The sequence below is a fragment of the Sceloporus undulatus genome, chromosome 7 (assembly GCF_019175285.1).
Source record: "Sceloporus undulatus isolate JIND9_A2432 ecotype Alabama chromosome 7, SceUnd_v1.1, whole genome shotgun sequence".
NCBI classification, from domain to species: Eukaryota; Metazoa; Chordata; class Lepidosauria; order Squamata; family Phrynosomatidae; genus Sceloporus; species Sceloporus undulatus.
The window spans coordinates 47,978,295-47,994,742 of record NC_056528.1 but is presented as its reverse complement, the minus strand read 5'-3'; the positions used below and the strand labels follow the sequence as shown (position 1 = coordinate 47,994,742).

The 16,448-nt window shown below is 42.5% G+C and overlaps 2 protein-coding genes across 2 annotated transcripts; one reads left to right on the top strand and one right to left on the bottom strand.

Moving 5' to 3' along the window:
• Positions 1–219: 219 nt before the first annotated feature.
• PSMD10 (proteasome 26S subunit, non-ATPase 10) lies at positions 220–5,819 on the top strand. Its single transcript, XM_042480442.1, has 5 exons — positions 220–387; positions 1,341–1,439; positions 2,979–3,125; positions 3,379–3,545; positions 4,603–5,819. Exons 1-5 carry the CDS (start codon positions 262–264, stop codon positions 4,754–4,756), a joined length of 693 nt encoding a protein of 230 aa, XP_042336376.1. The 5' UTR covers positions 220–261; the 3' UTR covers positions 4,757–5,819.
• Positions 5,820–6,631: 812 nt separating this feature from the next.
• Positions 6,632–14,939, bottom strand: VSIG1 (V-set and immunoglobulin domain containing 1). Its single transcript, XM_042480090.1, has 7 exons — positions 14,885–14,939; positions 13,895–14,055; positions 9,625–9,823; positions 8,758–8,919; positions 8,205–8,324; positions 7,793–7,931; positions 6,632–7,211 (listed from the first exon to the last, which is right to left on the bottom strand). The coding sequence occupies exons 1-7, from the start codon at positions 14,937–14,939 to the stop codon at positions 7,019–7,021; spliced, it is 1,029 nt and encodes a 342-aa protein (XP_042336024.1). The 3' UTR covers positions 6,632–7,018.
• Between the last annotated feature and the right edge of the window lie 1,509 nt (positions 14,940–16,448).

Genomic DNA, 16,448 nt, shown 5'->3' with positions numbered 1-16,448 from the left:
GTCCCGCCCCCTTTTCCGCCTCATGTCCATTCCCCCGCACCTTCCTCTTCACGGACTACGACTCCCGTCAGGCGTCGCCTCTCGCTCCCGCTCCAGCCTCTCGAGAAACAGAGCTGGGGCCGTGGTTCGGCCCAACTCGAACCTGATTGGCTGAGAGAGAAGACAAGAGGCGTGGCGGTGAAGCCAAACCCCGCCCACCTTTTGCCCTCTTATGGGCGGAGCCAAGACCATAACTGAGGAGAAGAAAGAGGTGGTTTCAAAATGGAGAGCGGCGAAGGCGGTTCGGTTTCCAACGTGGATGTTTGTAACCTGGCCTATTTGGGGCGCTTCGAGGAGCTGAAGCAGCGCCTGGACGGAAGCCGGAGCTTGGCCACGAGAGCGGATCAGGTTGGCATGAAAACCGAGGGGGTTCCTAAGATTGTGGCTCTGGACTACAACTCCCAGCATGCCTCGCCGCCGCTTCTCTTGCGGGGGCTGACGGGAGTTGCAGTCCTCCAGCCAAAACAACACACCGCGGGAAGGATCCAGTTCGAGACCGCTTGAACTGCCCTAGGGAATTCTGGGAACTGTAGTTTATTGTGGCAACAGAGAGAGAAGGCTCAATGTCACCCAAAAATATAGTTCCCTGAATTCCCTAGCATGGAGCCAGGGCTCTTAAAGCGGACTCAAACTGGATTATTCCTGCAGTGTTTATTAGGCCTGAGTTGAATTGCCACAGCAGAGAGCCCTGGGTTCAAATCCTCACCTGTTTTTGCTGCTTAATTTTATTTTTATGTTATTTTTCACTTTGTATTTTTTAATTTATTTTATATTATATTGGCTTAATTAAGTTCATGATTATTATTTCTTACTTTATTATATTATTATTATTGTTATTGCGTTATTTATTTATTTATTTATTACTTCATTTTATATGCCGCCTTTCTCCCGAAAAGGGAGCCAAGGTGACTTACAGATAAAAAACAATGTTGTTTTAAAAGAAATTAAACATTAAAACCATGATTTTGGCCTTTGGCTGAGTCCACACTGCAGGAATAATCCAGTTTGAGACTGCTTTAACTGCCCTGGCTCAGTGCTAGGGAATCCTGGGAAATGTAGTTCATTGTGGCAACACACAGAGAAGGCTAAATGTCTCCCAAAACTACAGTTCCCAGGATTCCCTAGCATTGAGCCAAGGCAGTTAAAGCGGCCTCAAACTGGATTATTCCTGCAGTGTGTTTTGGACCTCGGTGCGCATAAATGGGAAGATGTGTCCATATCCTCTCTGCCATTTGATGGTTTCCGTAATGGAGGCTGGTTTCAGATGCGCTGCTAATGTTTCCTTTGTGTCTTGGATGTAGGACAACAGGACAGCCCTGCACTGGGCCTGCTCCGCTGGACATTCGGACATCGTCGACTTCTTGCTAAGCCTGGGAGTCCCTGTGAACGACAAGGACGACGTAAGTTCTTAAAACGAGACGCAGAACCGCGTCATGTAAGTTGCGTAAGGTGAAGGGTCTGGAGACCATGGAGCCCTATGAGGAGAGACTCAGGGAGCTGGGTCTGTTCAGCCTGGAGAAGAAAAGGTTAAGAGGTGATAATATAGCCCTGTTTAAGTCTTTGAAGGGATGTTATATTGAGGAGGGAGCAAGCTTGTTTTCCAATGGATGCAAAGTATAGGACAAGTGATTCCACCTCAAAATTAGGAGGAACTTCTTGCAGTAAGGTTCAAAAGGATGTTGAGAAGCTGGAGCGTGTCCAGAGAAGGGTGACCAAAATGGTGAAAGGTCTGGAAAACATGCCTTATGAGGAAAGACTTAGGGAGCTGGGTATGTTTGGCCTGGAAGAGAGAAGGTTAAGAGGTGATAGGATAGCCCTGTTTAAATATTTGAAGGGTTGTCATATTGAGGAGGGAGCAAGCTTTTTTCCTGCTGCTCTAGGGAATAGGATCCAGAGCAGTGGATGCAAAGTATAGAAAAAAGAGATTCCACCTCAACATTAGGAGGAACTTCCTGTCAGTAAGAGCTGTTTGACAGTGGAAGACACTCCCTCGGAAAGTGGCGGAGTCTCATTCTTTGGGGGTTTTTAAGCAGAGGCTGGATGGCCATCTGTCAGGTGTGCTTTGATTGTGAGTTCCTGCATGGCAGAACGAGGTTGGACTGGATGGTCCTTGGGGTCTCTTCCTAAGATTCTTTCTAAGTTGTGGCATACCCGTCTATACACAACTATAAGTCAACCCCATGTATACGTTGAGGGCAGGTTTTGGGGACAAAGTTATGGATTTTGATATGACCCGTGGACTAAGTCGAGGGTAAAACTTAGGGGCATGCAACAAAGGGAAATGATCCCAAAGGACCTACAGGCATAACTGTTTGTGCTCACCTTAAATGAATGGAGGAGGGAGCAGAGGGGGGGTCATTGCTTCCAGGATACATTACACTCTTGCCTGTCGCCAGGGAATGGTTCCCTTTTCTATAAGTTGACCCAGCAAATCACCTGTGCATTGATCTATGTATCTGTATTTGTATTTATTTATGTAGAGTATGATCTATACATTCATATATTACCTATATATGCATCTATACTTCCGTCATATATCTTTACATTCATCCGCCACTATGCAAGGTCTGTTATTTGTGGCTCTGTCTCTATTTGTTAATATCTTCTGCCCCCCAAAATCTAGCTGATTAGTTGAAGGTCCATCTTCACCATGCGCTGTAGTGTACAAAATCATAATGTACAGCGATCTTGGTTAGGGCGGGATTTTTTTAACTGGCTAGAAGTGACTTTCTAATAGAGGCAAAAGTTGGGGTTTTCTAACCCCCTTTCCAGAAATGTCAAAATGTGGCTTATTCACAATGGTCTTAAGAGGTTGGTCAATGGGAATTTAATAACACTTATGCTCTTACCATCCTGAAAGACTGGAGCAATCTCTTTGTAGCTGAAGAGGTTGCTGTTCTGAATGGTAAATCTTACCCTGTGTTTTGTTTCATTTTCAGGCCGGCTGGAGTCCTCTGCATATCGCTGCTTCGGCCGGTCGGGATCAGATTGTGAAAGCCCTTCTGAAGAAAGGGGCTCAGGTGAATGCTGTCAACCAAAATGGCTGCACCCCTTTGCATTATGCAGCTTCCAAAAATAAACAGGAAGTAAGTGTTTGCCTGTTGCCTTCTTGCCTGATCCCTTGCTTAAAACCATGGCTTGTCTAAGACATACACTTAACACAACATATACAGATCCACACACAGTGTCAAATTAAGTAATTAACAGTTTTCTTCCTTCTTATGACACCCAGTCCTGCTGTTTAAGGCATCCATTTCACTCAGCTTAAGGGCAGAACTATCTCTGTTCCGCACAAAGCAAAGCCGGTTAGCCGATCTTTTCCCTTTCTTCATTTATTAGATTGCAGTGATGCTGCTAGAGAACAAAGCTAATCCGGATGCAAAGGATCACTTGGACTCTACTCCGCTGCACAGAGCAGCATCCAAAGGAAACCTAAAAATGATACAGATCCTTTTGAAGTACAAAGCATCTGCCAATCTCCAGGACTCAGAAGGAAACACAGCCCTGTAAGTGCTAATATATTTGTAGTGGATCTTTGGCATATCCTTGTTGTGGAACTTTGATACCGTTTGGAGAAAAGAGACAGCGCAGAATCCATACCGAAAAGGCAGGAGCGCTTGTCAGGCTCAATGGTTTACAGAAGAGCAATCAAAATCTGGGCTTAAATATCACCAGCTGAAGATTACTTAGTCCTTTTAAAACGAAGCGATTTAACCTCGGCACTCCTGTATTCTTTTCATTTTACATTATTTGGATGGGTGAAACATTCATCCAATGAGAAAACTAGCAACCTTCTCATGCTATATAGTACTAAGATTTCTTTCATTGCCATGGTTCCATTCTTTGGACTCTTGGGATTTGTAATGCGGGGAAGTACCTAGATCTCTCTGTCTGAACTATATACTAGAACAGTTTAGCAAAGAATTCTAAGTGCCTACCCAAACTACAAACCCCAAGATTCCATAAGATGGAGCCATGGCAGTTAAAGTGGTATCAAAGTGGTATAATTGTATAGCATGGTTACACCTCTTGTCCTTCTTTGGTTGAACGTCTCACCAATCCCTTTCAAGTGTATAGGTAGTAAAATCCCCTCCCTTAGTAATGCTTCAGAACATCATGAATATATATAGAGTCTGGTCATTAGGTTGCTCTCTGGTCAATTTGCAGTAGACCTGCAAGGGTTTTTCACTTCCAGTTATATAACAGCAGCTGAAAGAAAGAAAAAGAGAATGATCTTCTTGGTTACCCATCTTCATAACTTCCACAGTCATTCCCATATTGCAGTAGCATTTGGAGCTGGGACGATGGTTGTAATTGTGGTTTGTCCATTCATACCTCGTGCCGAATCGTAGTTAAGTTTTCTTGGGTGATAGCTTATCCTGGTGCCTGAATTAAACCTTAAACGCCTGGACAAAGTATGGAAGTTCAAGGACTAGTGGGGAGAAGGCAAAAGTATTTCAGGCCTCCTTTTTAAAATGCAGCTTGCAAAGAAATACAGAAGCCATCAGGTAGATAGTTTATTATTGCCTGCTAAAAGGTAACCCTCTTTGGTTTTGTTTACAGCCATTTAGCCTGTGATGAAGAAAGAGTGGATGAAGCTAAACTTCTGGTGTCTCACGGTGCAAGCATATATATCGAGAACAAGGAGGAAAAGACTCCACTGCAAGTTGCAAAAGGTGGCTTGGGATCCATACTGAGGAGGCTAGTTGAAGGTTAGCCATCTCAGCCAACTTGGATTCAACACCTGAGAAGCAAGCTAAAGATTATTCACTGGCTGTATTTGGATTAACTGTCACAACTTGAATTTTTCTTGCTCATTATCTACTATATTTCCTATGACTTCAGTGGACAAACCTTTTTTAAAAAAATTATAATTGTACATGTACATGACACTTCTTAAAGTATATTTGTGCTTTTGGCGGCTTGGGCTTACAGCCCTGCTTTTCCCATAGAAGATAACCCTTGGCAACCATCTTCCCATTTTGATGCTATTAATCTTCCTCCGTAGAACATCTCTGTCTTAAAATCGTGTGGTCCTCTAGATATTATGGGACTCCAACTCCCAACATTACTGACTGTTGGCCATACTGACTAGGGCTACTGGGAGATGCAGTCTGGAAGATTGCATGATGCCAACTCCTGATGAAAAGAGCAGGCAATAAATGATAGTTATCTACTGCCTGCTTTTAAAAGAAGGGTTATCATGGTTGCATTAAGTGAAACCAAAGTCATCATGGGTGGACAGTGTTCACTAAAGGCACAGCAAGTGGAGGGTCTCTCTGTGGTCTTCAACTAAAGGCTGTGGAGTAACTTGTTATAAAACATCCTTGCAACAATCACTTGTTTCTGCCCTATGCTTTATATAGAAGATTAGCAGGGACTGAGAATTGGGAGAAGACAGTGAAGCTTAACTCATCTAAAGCAATTACAGGTCCAGTATTGTTAGTAAGGTTGCTAGAAGTAGTAATTTTACCTTAAGGTTTAAGACTTGCCATGAGCTTTTGTAGGCAACTGTCAACTTCAGTGGGCAGTCTACTATTCACTCTTTGCCTGGTATTTGGGTGAAGGAGCCTAGGGTTTGTGCAGTAAGAAAGACAATATGAATTTCAGTTGTTAGGATCCACTGTTACCAAAATTTGGTTTTGTTCTTCTCCACTGCCTTCCAGTCTCTCCGTCTCAGTGGTTTTGAGCTGTGTGGGTTAATGCGACCGGCTTTGTACAACCAGCGTGGTTTGTTGAGTCCTAAGCTACTTAGAATAAAGCATGCTTTGCTCCTTAAATCAGTTCAGTCTCTGACAAGCAGCATCCCCCTAAGCTGCAAGAACAGCCTTTCCTTGTCGCATAAGCTCAGCTTTTTGCAACTGGTGAGCAATTGCTGTTGTCTCTGTTGGCATAATACATGCACAAAACACTCTGTCCTTAAGAGAGTATTAAGCAGCAGGGACACTGTTACCAGAAGGCATTAATGTTTGTCTGGATCTTATATCATGTCTTTCTTCTCCCAATTGCCACTCAGGACTCCTTACCTTGCCAATATAGGTTGAAGAACCCTTATAAAGTTGTCATCATGTGGACCTAGTTATATTCTTAATCTAGCGAGCAACACATGCCTACTTGGTTAACAGTGATGCTCTAGCAGTTCTTAAGTACAACGCTGAGAAAGGTAAACAGTCATTTTCTGTTCTCTCTTTCCAAGCTCACAATGTTAAACAGCTTCAGGGCTAGCCGTGTTGGTCATATAACAAAGTACAATAACATCCAATATCCACAAAACGGTGATACCTTTATTGACCCGACCAAACTGCACAAAATGCATGATGCAAGCTTTTGAAGCTCCATGGTTTCTTCATCTCGGTAAAGAGAAGATCCAAAAGTGCCTTGGACCAGATGTTTTATGCCTTTCTTACAAAGGCTAACCTAGTTTTGTCACCACAATGGTGCTGTTGTTCAGACCTTTTACATGTTTAATACATATTTGTCAAAGAGATTGAAAATTGTTTATTACACTTGGAAGTTACAAAAGAATCAACATATTTCTGTAATCTCCCCTAATCCCCCCCCCCAGTATTCCTATTCTTATAAAACCCAATGTAATGAAGAGGAGTTGTATTATTAGTTGGTAACAAATATACACTATAAAAGCAACTTATAGGGGGGGAAAGTTTTGTTTCGGTGTACAAAGACCGCTATTTGTGGCACAGGAAGGTGTTGAGAGCACCATTGCTAAAGCAAATGTGAAGATTTAAAAGGCTTAATCCCAGTCTATCTATCCATGCTAGAACAGATAAAACACCCCATTCCCTACCCCTCCCTGGCAGCTATAAGAAGAATGCCAGAGTAGCCAAAGAAGGAATCTGCTTGGAGGAGGTCTGTTTGAGTGCTTTGGATTAGCTAGATTTGGGGCAATGGTGGATATGACTTGTGCCTTATACTAATTCACAAGCAGATGAGTTGCTGTTGGGTCGCCCTTGGGATGGATTTAGGCCACAGATTGGTGCTCCATCTCCTGCCTCTCATTTTCAGGCACCGCAGCAGCTTCAATCTCATCTGGGGTGACGTATTCGCCAGTCTCATTGGAATCTTTGCTGGGCGGAACGGCTGCAACCGGCACATTTTCCTGGCTGGGCACGGCAGCATAGCCCGATGTCAGGGGCTCTTTCTGAGCCATAGTCCTGGGGAAGGCAAAGTAAGGTTAGACTTTTAGGTCATTACCAACTTTCAAGGCTGTTCACAGTCTTTCTATATCTACTATTTTCAAAAAGCAAGCAAACAAACCATGAAGTTCAGTGGCAGAAAGTGGAGGAAGACTGAAAGGCCTAGCAGCCAATGATGGACTATAAGTCTCAATGGCCCTGCCATTTGGGGATGATGGGAATCATAATCGTACATATCTGAGCCATTGTTTCCGCTGTTCAGCTTCTGCCTTGCAAGCATCTCCTAGAGAATCCCAGCCATCATTCCCACTCTCTCCGATGCATTTTGGCTCCAAATGAAAGCATGAATGCTGTTTCAGTTTGCTGTATTTTATGTTTCTACTGTCCATGCTCTTTACATTGCATACCTCCCTAAAGAAGACCTTCCCTTGACAGGCAATATAAAGGACCATTTTAAAGAAATCATTATTTCTCCCTATGCCCCTCACAGCCAAGCCAGAGTTCTGTGCTGAACCTCTTTCGACTGCACATTCGTGTCCCATCATGGGAAGCAAACTGTTTCGGAGGCTGAATTTGGGAAAGACTCTGTCAAAACTTACTGCATTTCACTGATGGCAGCTTTTTCCTTTCTCCTCTTTTTCTTCTCCTTTGAGGTTAAAATCCAGACAATGACACAGATCAAAGCAGCCGCCAGAATGGCCGCAATCAACGCTGCAGCAATAACGCCGCTTTCTGAATCTGGAAAACAATGATACAGAAGCCTTTGTCATTTTTCAGGGCTACGTTTGTCACTTTTTGCAGAACTAACATCACAGAACCCATGTAAAACGCAGTGCATATTGATTTATGTTTGCGAAGTACAGCAGATGTGTTCCGGGGGATTCCTTCTTTGTAACTTATGGGGACAGTCCTGATGAGGGTCTGCATTTCAACATTTCCATTACTGATTAATGGATTATTCTTTAAAGCTAAAGCTGGATGAAAAAGTTGCCAGAAAGATGAGAAACTCACGTTTGATTGTGAGGTCAATCTGACAAGTGCTATTGCCAAGAGAGTTTATAGCGATGCACTGATAGTAACCTTCTTCAAGCTTGGTTAGGTTGCCAATTTCCAAGAGACCAGTCTGAGGATCTGTACCAAAAAGGAAAGAAATTCAGGTTATAACATGCTCAGGAAGGTTTTGAGGAATGCTAGAACAAGGTGACCAGATGCTCTCCTTTTCCTGAACCTGTCCTACATTTCACCCTTCAGTCCAGGAGGAACTCCAAAAGGCCCTCCATTTTGAGCATGACAAGGAAGCATGAATGGATGTTTGTTGCATTTATTTGGTCATGTCCCACATTTTTTTCATGAATCGCTTACATTTTATCATCTTCATTTAACATTTCTGCTTGTTGACTGTACAAAAATTGCAGTGCAGAGAGTTCCACCTTTGTGCTTAGTTTCTTTGGATGGATCTCAGATATAGCTGGATATAGATATAGCTGGATATGGTGTCTTGTCCTTCTTTGTGGTTAGGGAATCCGGTCACCCTGTGTTAAAACAACGGGGAGAAGTTACTTACCGTAATACTCTGATACACGCATGATTGTATCTCCCGATACTCGATGCCAATAGTACTTCGGGTTAGGCATCCCAATTTCCGAAAGACAGGAGAGAGTGATGAAGTGCCCAAGTTCGACCTTTTGGCTGTGGCTGAAGCTGCAGAGAGGCTTCGAAGGGGGAGCTGGAAAACAACGAAACAGAGTCGCCCATGATTTCCATCACTGTGAAATTTTGCTATAAAACATCAATAGTTATTTCGATTATTCCTGCCGTTTCTTCTATGGCAAATATAGGCAACTGCAGAAGGGCAGGGGGCCACATTAACATCTGAGTAAACCATGGTTTTGTTCCCTCACCCTGTTCCCACAAAAATAAATGTTATCATTATGTGTGTGTGTGTGTGTGTGTGTGTGTGTGTGTGTGTGTGTATATATATATATATATATATATCCCACCATGTTTTGAGGCTTTCCTGGGCCGTTTTAGCCCCAGAAGAGGCCTTGACTTTAACTATGAGAAATGAGCAGACATCATTTCGTGTTTCAAAAAAGGCACCACTTTGGCATAAAATGCCACAGATGCACCCATAAAAAACATGATGGAAATGTCTTTCCCATGCTCTAGAGAGCATTTATCTATTCATTTATTTCCATCAGGAGAGCCCTGGTGAGCCAATGTCACCTAGTTGGTGTTTTTAGAAAGATAAAAAGTAGAACCAAATGGAGAGGACGCAAGGTTGCCAATGTGTCCCTCTCCAAATCTGTCAGCTGCCCATTAACTGCATTAAGTACCACTGCAATCTTTTGCTGCAGTCTCCACCTGCTAGCCCTCTTATCTCGTGAAATCAATGAAACGGGAATGTAAAAATGAGAAGGCAAAGACCTACTTAGTACATAGACGGGAAATGATTTTTCAACTTGGGAAGGAGGAGTCCCAGAAATCAAAACTTCGCAAGTGTAAACGCCCGTCTCCCACGGCTTCATGTTGAAGATGGTTAAGGATGCGTTGCCTGTGCTGTTGGCAATGAGGATTCGGTTCTTGTACTCTGTTGAAGTGTATGGCTGGCTTTTCTGGAAATAATAAATCTGAGGCACAAAACATCAGGTTAATCAGACTTATTTGTTTGATTTATCCTGTATTTACATCTCACTTTTTCAACAAAAGGAAGGAGAGAGAGCTGTTGCCAAAGGAATTCACAAACAAAAATGGGATTTGATTCTCTCCCTGTCCTCAGCCACCAATCCCAACAGATTCTAGACATCACAAAAGTGCATATGCTCCAAGTGCCCCAATTTGGAAAGGACAGGCCGAATTAATCCTCTGTCATCCCAGTTTTTCAGTTGCTCTTAAAATGTCCTGGTTTCTTTCTTCTCCTCCCACTCCTTCCCTTTGTCTTTAGCTTACTTCAATTGCTGCAAACGGAATTCAAAATGCAAAAGTAATTTGCACCCAGTTAACTGAGTCTCTTCTCAGCTTATCTATTCTTCCTCTTTAATAACATTTTGCCGCCTTTGGTGCTTTCCATAGTGGTACAATTCAAAAATATAGCTGTGTCAGTCTGTAGAATCAGAGATTAGAGAGATCTTACAGCACCACTGAGACTAAGTGAAAGAAAGAAGTTGACAACATAAGCTTTCATAGATATAAGTCTACTTCCTCAGATGCATATGGATGCATATCACTATATGCATCTGAGGAAGCAGACTTTAGTCTACGAAGGGTCATACTGCCAACTTCTTTCTTTCAGTTAGTCCCAAAGGTGCTGCAAGATCTCTCTACATCTCTTTTTGCCACCTTGGTGCTTTGCCACACATGTCTTGGTTTTCATCTGTGAAACGTTGGAAGGTCTGTGAACTGGTGGTAGCTATTGCTAGTTTGTAGGCTCTCAGGTCCAAGCAATAAGTATCCAAAGGAATCTTATAGCACCTTTGAGACTAACTGGAAGAAAGTTAGCATAATCTTTCATAGACAACTATAGATGTGTATAGAGTGGTCCCTCCACATTTGCTGGAGTTGGGGGTGAAGGACCCCAATGAATGTGGGAAAGCTGCAAATAAAATAATACAGTCGGCCCTTCTTATACACGGATTTTTTATACACAGATTTAAGCATACACGGTTTGAAAATGTTCCAAAAAAGTATACATTTACCTTGATGTTCCATTTTTTATTAGGGACACCATTTTGCTATGTCATTATACTTAATGGGACTTGAGCATACACGGATTTTGTTATACACGGGGGATCTTGGAACCAAACCCCAGCGGATAACAAGGGTCCACTGTACTATTCTTTTTACCTAGGAGAACACTTCTCCAAAAAATTCCTCCAGGGCAACTCTATGGTCAACATCTGCCAGAGGTTGGCCATAGAATCATGCTGGAGGACCCACAAATGTCTAGAGAAGTGTTTTCTCTAGGGACTTCTAGGTTCTCCAGCTCAACCTAGAGATTCTTAGAGACAATGCATAAATCAAAACCACACATAAAGCTGCAAAAGTCAAAGCTGCAAATGTGGAAGGCCAACTGTAGTCTCAAAGATGCTACAACCAGATTCCTTTCTATACTGATAAAAGCAGCAAAGATGTCACAAAGAGCTGCAACCCCCTTTGAGGGATGCACAAGCCTTTTCCCATAACATGGACATCCCATTGCAATGGTGCATTGATCATTTTATTTGATTTCAAAGCATACATAGACATTTCCCCCTCCTTTTTGTGGATCGACAAAATGCTATAGAAATTTAACAAAACCAGTCTTTTGTTTAGCCATTTAGTTAAGTTTGTTTTGCTATCGTTCGTATATTCTTGTTTTGGACATATGTAGAAAATGTGTTAGGTGTTAGTTATAAATCTCAGTCACTGCCTTGGGGAGAAACATGGCTGTATTTACTTTATTCTGCCGCTCAGTTGGATTCGGGTCTTAAAAACAAGTCCTTGGGGAAACTTGAAAGCTGGGATTGACTAATGCTTTAATCAAAGTTATCTAGAAGTTTCTGTTGACCAAAAGCAGGTTACACCCTGTTGGTTAATACATTTGAAAGCACACATAGACACACACAGAGGCACAACTGAAATGGAGGTGCAACCCAAAGCTGTTGCTAAGGGTTATAAAATCCATGGGAGCTGGTGGCTTCTATTATCAATGGGGTGATGAATTTGGTTTGGATTTTAGTGGGAGCTTTAAAAGAGTTGTCCAGAGCATAACCACAAAATGTGCTCCTAGGATCACTCCCATAAAATTTGAAATAAAACATGGATGCACCATCTCACAAACATAAGGACAACTAGCTCCCATTCCCTTATATCTGTCATGGCATCTCCTTCCCTTGCAAAAAGGGTTCTACCGAGAGGTGAAATCACAGGCAAGCTGAAATAATATATCAAATTATCATCAAATGTCAAATTCGGTGGTTCCCAAAGAGGAGGTTTGGATTGGATTTACCAGAATCCCTGAACATCTGGAGTACTAAACACTTGGAGGACCCATGTTTGGGAACCACTTTTCTATTTGAAAAACAACAACCCACAACTCAACATATGTGTTAAATGAGACCAGGGTGACCAGATGTCAGAACTGCAAAGGAGGACAAGGCACCGCACAATGCAGGACGTCCAAGAAAAAAGTAGGACATTACACAGTAAAAGCTAAAAACACCAAAACAGACCTTTTAAAATAGACCTCCTGTCTAGGAGGAACTCCATTGTGAGCATGACTAAGAGGCATGAATGTACATTTTAAATTTAAATCCGTGCTCCTTATGCTCAAGATGGATTTTGAAGTTCCTCCTAGACAGAAGGTTGAAATGTAGGTGATGTCCTGGAAAAGGAGGACATCTGGTCAAAGTAAGATTATTACCAAGTCAAACTATTAATCCACCTAATTCAAAGGCAAAGCTGGGGGAAATTATTTTGGAACACAACTCCCAGAATCCCCATTTTTTGGATTCTGGGTGCTGTAGTCTAAAAAGCAATTCCTCCTAAATTGATGTTCAGGGTGTTGTCTATTCTGAACATCTAGGATCTTAGGCTGAGGTCTTTTCCATCAACAGATACCTGAACTTTTTAAACAAAGGTGCAAGAAATCATAAACCTGAAACTTTCTCCATGCAAAACTACTGTGACCCATCCTTTAAACTCTTCCCAAAGCCTCATCAGAAAGCACTCTGAATTATGGAATCCAAAATGCAACTCCAGCAATGTGCTCACAGATACAAAAAGGCATCAACTTTGGAAATCAAAGCAAAAACGTTATCCTTTGAGTCGCTTCCATTGCCTTACCTTGTTTTTCCAGCTACATCTCCCCCGTGCATCTGTCATGTACACCATCTTTTGACAATGACTGGCGGACTTGTAACTCACAGAGTGGCACGGGGACTGCTGCATTTGAGTAGAAATGCGCCCATCTAAGAGTTCAATACGACCTTTTGGAAATGTTGCACACAACACAGACCGCTCTTACGGTACGACTGGGTGGGATTTTTAAGGGAGCTCTGGACACGGTTGCTAGATTTCCAGATTCAGACCTGAGCATTTGCAAGGTTAACTCTCAGGGCAGTCCTCAAGTCTCCAATGCTGCATCTACACCTCAGAGATGTACTGCACTTTGACACCGCTTTAACTGTCATGGCTCAATGAGATGGGATCCTGGCATTTGTAGTTTGTTGTGGCACCAGAATACCCAAAACTACAAATCCCAGAATCCCACAATTTGAGCCAAGAGTGAGTCTTGGACTTAGGAGACCTGACTTGATGTGGCGAATAAATCAAACATCTATAATATGCTGAACACAAGGTTTCAGATAACCAACCTCTAAGGCAGGATTTGTCACACTTAAAATTGGTTTTGAAGCTTGAGCTCCGTAATGAGAACAAGCATCTAAGGCTGAGATCCTACACTATGAAGACATGGCTTAAAGGTTCAACAGGTAGAACTATGCCATGTCTCTTCTCCCTAGGACTTCCTCTTGTTCTTCTGCCTTTCTTTTTCACTTAGTAAATTTGGTTTAATATAGCGGATTTCAAAACGGACGTTCCTAGGACAGTTGCATTTGTGATAAGATTTGGGGGAAAACAATTTCAACCTAACTGCACCAAGCCCCATAAATAATTACGGAACACAGTAAAAATAAACTGGAAGAAAGAACATGGCCCCTTACTATGGCGCTATTTTTCAGTTTGGCGTTGTAAAACATCCACTGGATGAATAAATCGGATACGGGGGCATCCATGTTATACATGCAGGGGAGCGTGATATTCCCGCCGACGGTTGTGTTCACAGACCGTTGTGACGCTGGGACGACTGCACAGCTCACAGGACCTGTGGAAGACAAAGCCAGCCCAGAAAAGCTATCAGATTTTGTCATCATATGCATATGTGCGTAGTCGCGATATGTATCACACCTCCTCTAAGCACACAGTGAATAGGGATGTACAAATGAAAAGTAACCCGGTTGTACATGTGTCTCAAATGCTCTCATCAGCTCCGTCTTCTGCAGAGCACTCTTTCCAGATTTTGCTAGTGGGTTTTGCTTGGAAAATAAACATGCAAACCAGTATGCATTTTAATACAAGACACACTACTATATGACCCCACTTGTGTGCGCCTTGGGTGCCTTCCATTTGTTTCTGACTTACAGTGACCCTAAGGCAAAAACTTGGTTTTTAAAAAAATTATTAACATATTATATTCCATTTATTTATTTATTTATTTATTTAGGGTATTTATACCCCGCCCTTCAGCCCTAAAGGCTCTCCGAGCGGCTTACAATTATTATTTTTAGTTAAGACGGTTTTACATTTTACATTTTACATCTTCTAACACAGCAATACAGCATAGCATTTACATCTACAGGAGAATTCAACCTGTAGTCTGTACACGCATTGAGCTAATCTGGAGAGCTCCCAAGCTTCCTCTTCCTTAGTTAAGTCTTCTAGAAATAGTCCAATTGTTGGAATAAATAGCACAAAATCCAAAGAAACGCAGAAAAGCCTGGGAGTTGCGAATCCAAAAACATGACTTGCTGTGATATCACACATCCCCAGCTTTTTGTTCCCACCACCCAAAATATATTGTTCTCATCCACTACAGTTCAAGGAAGAAATGGAATCCGTGTTTCATTTCGGCGACTCTTTTGCATGAGCCTTACCTGTAAAGGCGACCAAAATGACAAATATCTTCAGCATTGTTGCCTCCGTGTTCATGAGCATGAGAAAGCGACTCAGACGACGCAGTTGCGCGAAAAGGCAAACTCCAACTGAGGTTTCAGGAAAACATGGCCGTTGTTTCACTTATCAGGAGAGCATGAGTAAGTCAACAGGGCCTTTTTTTCCCCTTGCAATTTTTATCAGAATCCTATGACTGTTCTCAGGGAAGCTGTGTGATTTGTTCGGTCAAAAAAATCCTTTCGCGGGGTGTGTCCTGTTGAAATATTCGCTAATAATAAACCAAACAATTCGGCCGTGGAAATGGGGCTAGGATCATACCGCCATCATTCACACCGAGAAAATGTTTTTGTCATGATGCATATTTCACTTGGAGTGCAAACTTCCAATGGATGATTTACACACCGTCCAACAAGTGTGTATATGGTCCCAAGACTACACATGCCTTACCTTTTAAAAATATATGTATGTACGCCAAGAGTTGTGAGGGTCCGTCTGGCATTGTGGTTTGAATGTAGGACTAAAAGTGCATCTGCACTGTAGAAATAATGCAGTTTGACACCACTTTAACTGCCATGGACCTGTCCTAAAGAATCCTAGGAAACATCAGGATTAAACTCTTCTAGAACATGGACACATAGCCCGAAAAACCCACAAAAAACTATGGATGCCGGCCATGGAAGCCTCCGACTTCACAATCCTAGGATTTGTTGTTTTGTGAGACATCAACGCTCTTCCAACTCTATGAGTTTTTTTGGCAAGAAAAGGCTAAAGACCTTGTAAAACTACACGTCTCTGGATTTCACAGCATGGAGCTGCAACACTTAAAATGGCATCAAACTGCATTATTTCTACAGTGCAAATGCACCCTAGGACTCCTGGAGGCCAGGGTTCAAATCCCTGCTTGATCACGGAAACCCACTGGTTGATCTTGGGCACGTCATATTCTCTCAGTTTCACTGGAAGACAATGGCAAAATCGTGGCAAGGAATACCCCATGATGGAGCCACCATAGGGCCACCATAAGTTGCAAATGACTTGAAGGCACTCAGTAACAAATACTTATTCTGCCCCCCCCCCCCCCATATTTTCTAATTTAATTACTGTTTTATGAACATAATGTTCTCCATAAAAAAGTATCTGAAGTTTTGGGAAATGCTCCAGGCTATTTGAGCAAACAGATTTTGGCCAAGGTTCCAGATCAAGGAGATGTGGCATAATATTCCACCAATGTTTACCAGCCTCATCTCCTCCAACATGTTCATTTTTGGACTGGTAGAACATGGGAAGGTGGTACAAAAAGTATCCAGTTATGTTCTTATGATTGTATTCTAGTGACAAGGCACTTTCAACAGGTCTTTTGGAGGTCCAGGACGGAGGAGCACATCAGTTGGTGCTGTTCACCCAGCCATAGGAATATTACTGGACACCTCCTCCATCCCTGTTCCCCAGCAGCCAATAAGTGGCCAAAGTGAAGAAGCAGGGTAACCAGACATCCTCCTCTTCCAGGACATGTCCCACATTTCAACCTCCTGTCCAGGAGAAATC

Bases quoted from the DNA above. Each gene is read 5' to 3' on its own strand.
- PSMD10 (XM_042480442.1), top strand. From the start codon at position 262: ATGGAGAGCGGCGAAGGCGGTTCGGTTTCCAACGTGGATGTTTGTAAC. The intron at 1,440-2,978 runs GTAAGTTCTTAA...TTTCATTTTCAG, and splicing joins CTGTGAACGACAAGGACGAC to GCCGGCTGGAGTCCTCTGCA. The intron at 3,546-4,602 runs GTAAGTGCTAAT...TTTTGTTTACAG, and splicing joins TCAGAAGGAAACACAGCCCT to CCATTTAGCCTGTGATGAAG.
- VSIG1 (XM_042480090.1), bottom strand. From the start codon at position 14,939: ATGAACACGGAGGCAACAATGCTGAAGATATTTGTCATTTTGGTCGCC. The intron at 9,824-13,894 runs GTAAGGGGCCAT...TTTGTGCCTCAG, and splicing joins AACTGAAAAATAGCGCCATA to ATTTATTATTTCCAGAAAAG. The intron at 8,920-9,624 runs GTAGGTCTTTGC...GTTGTTTTCCAG, and splicing joins ATTTCCCGTCTATGTACTAA to CTCCCCCTTCGAAGCCTCTC.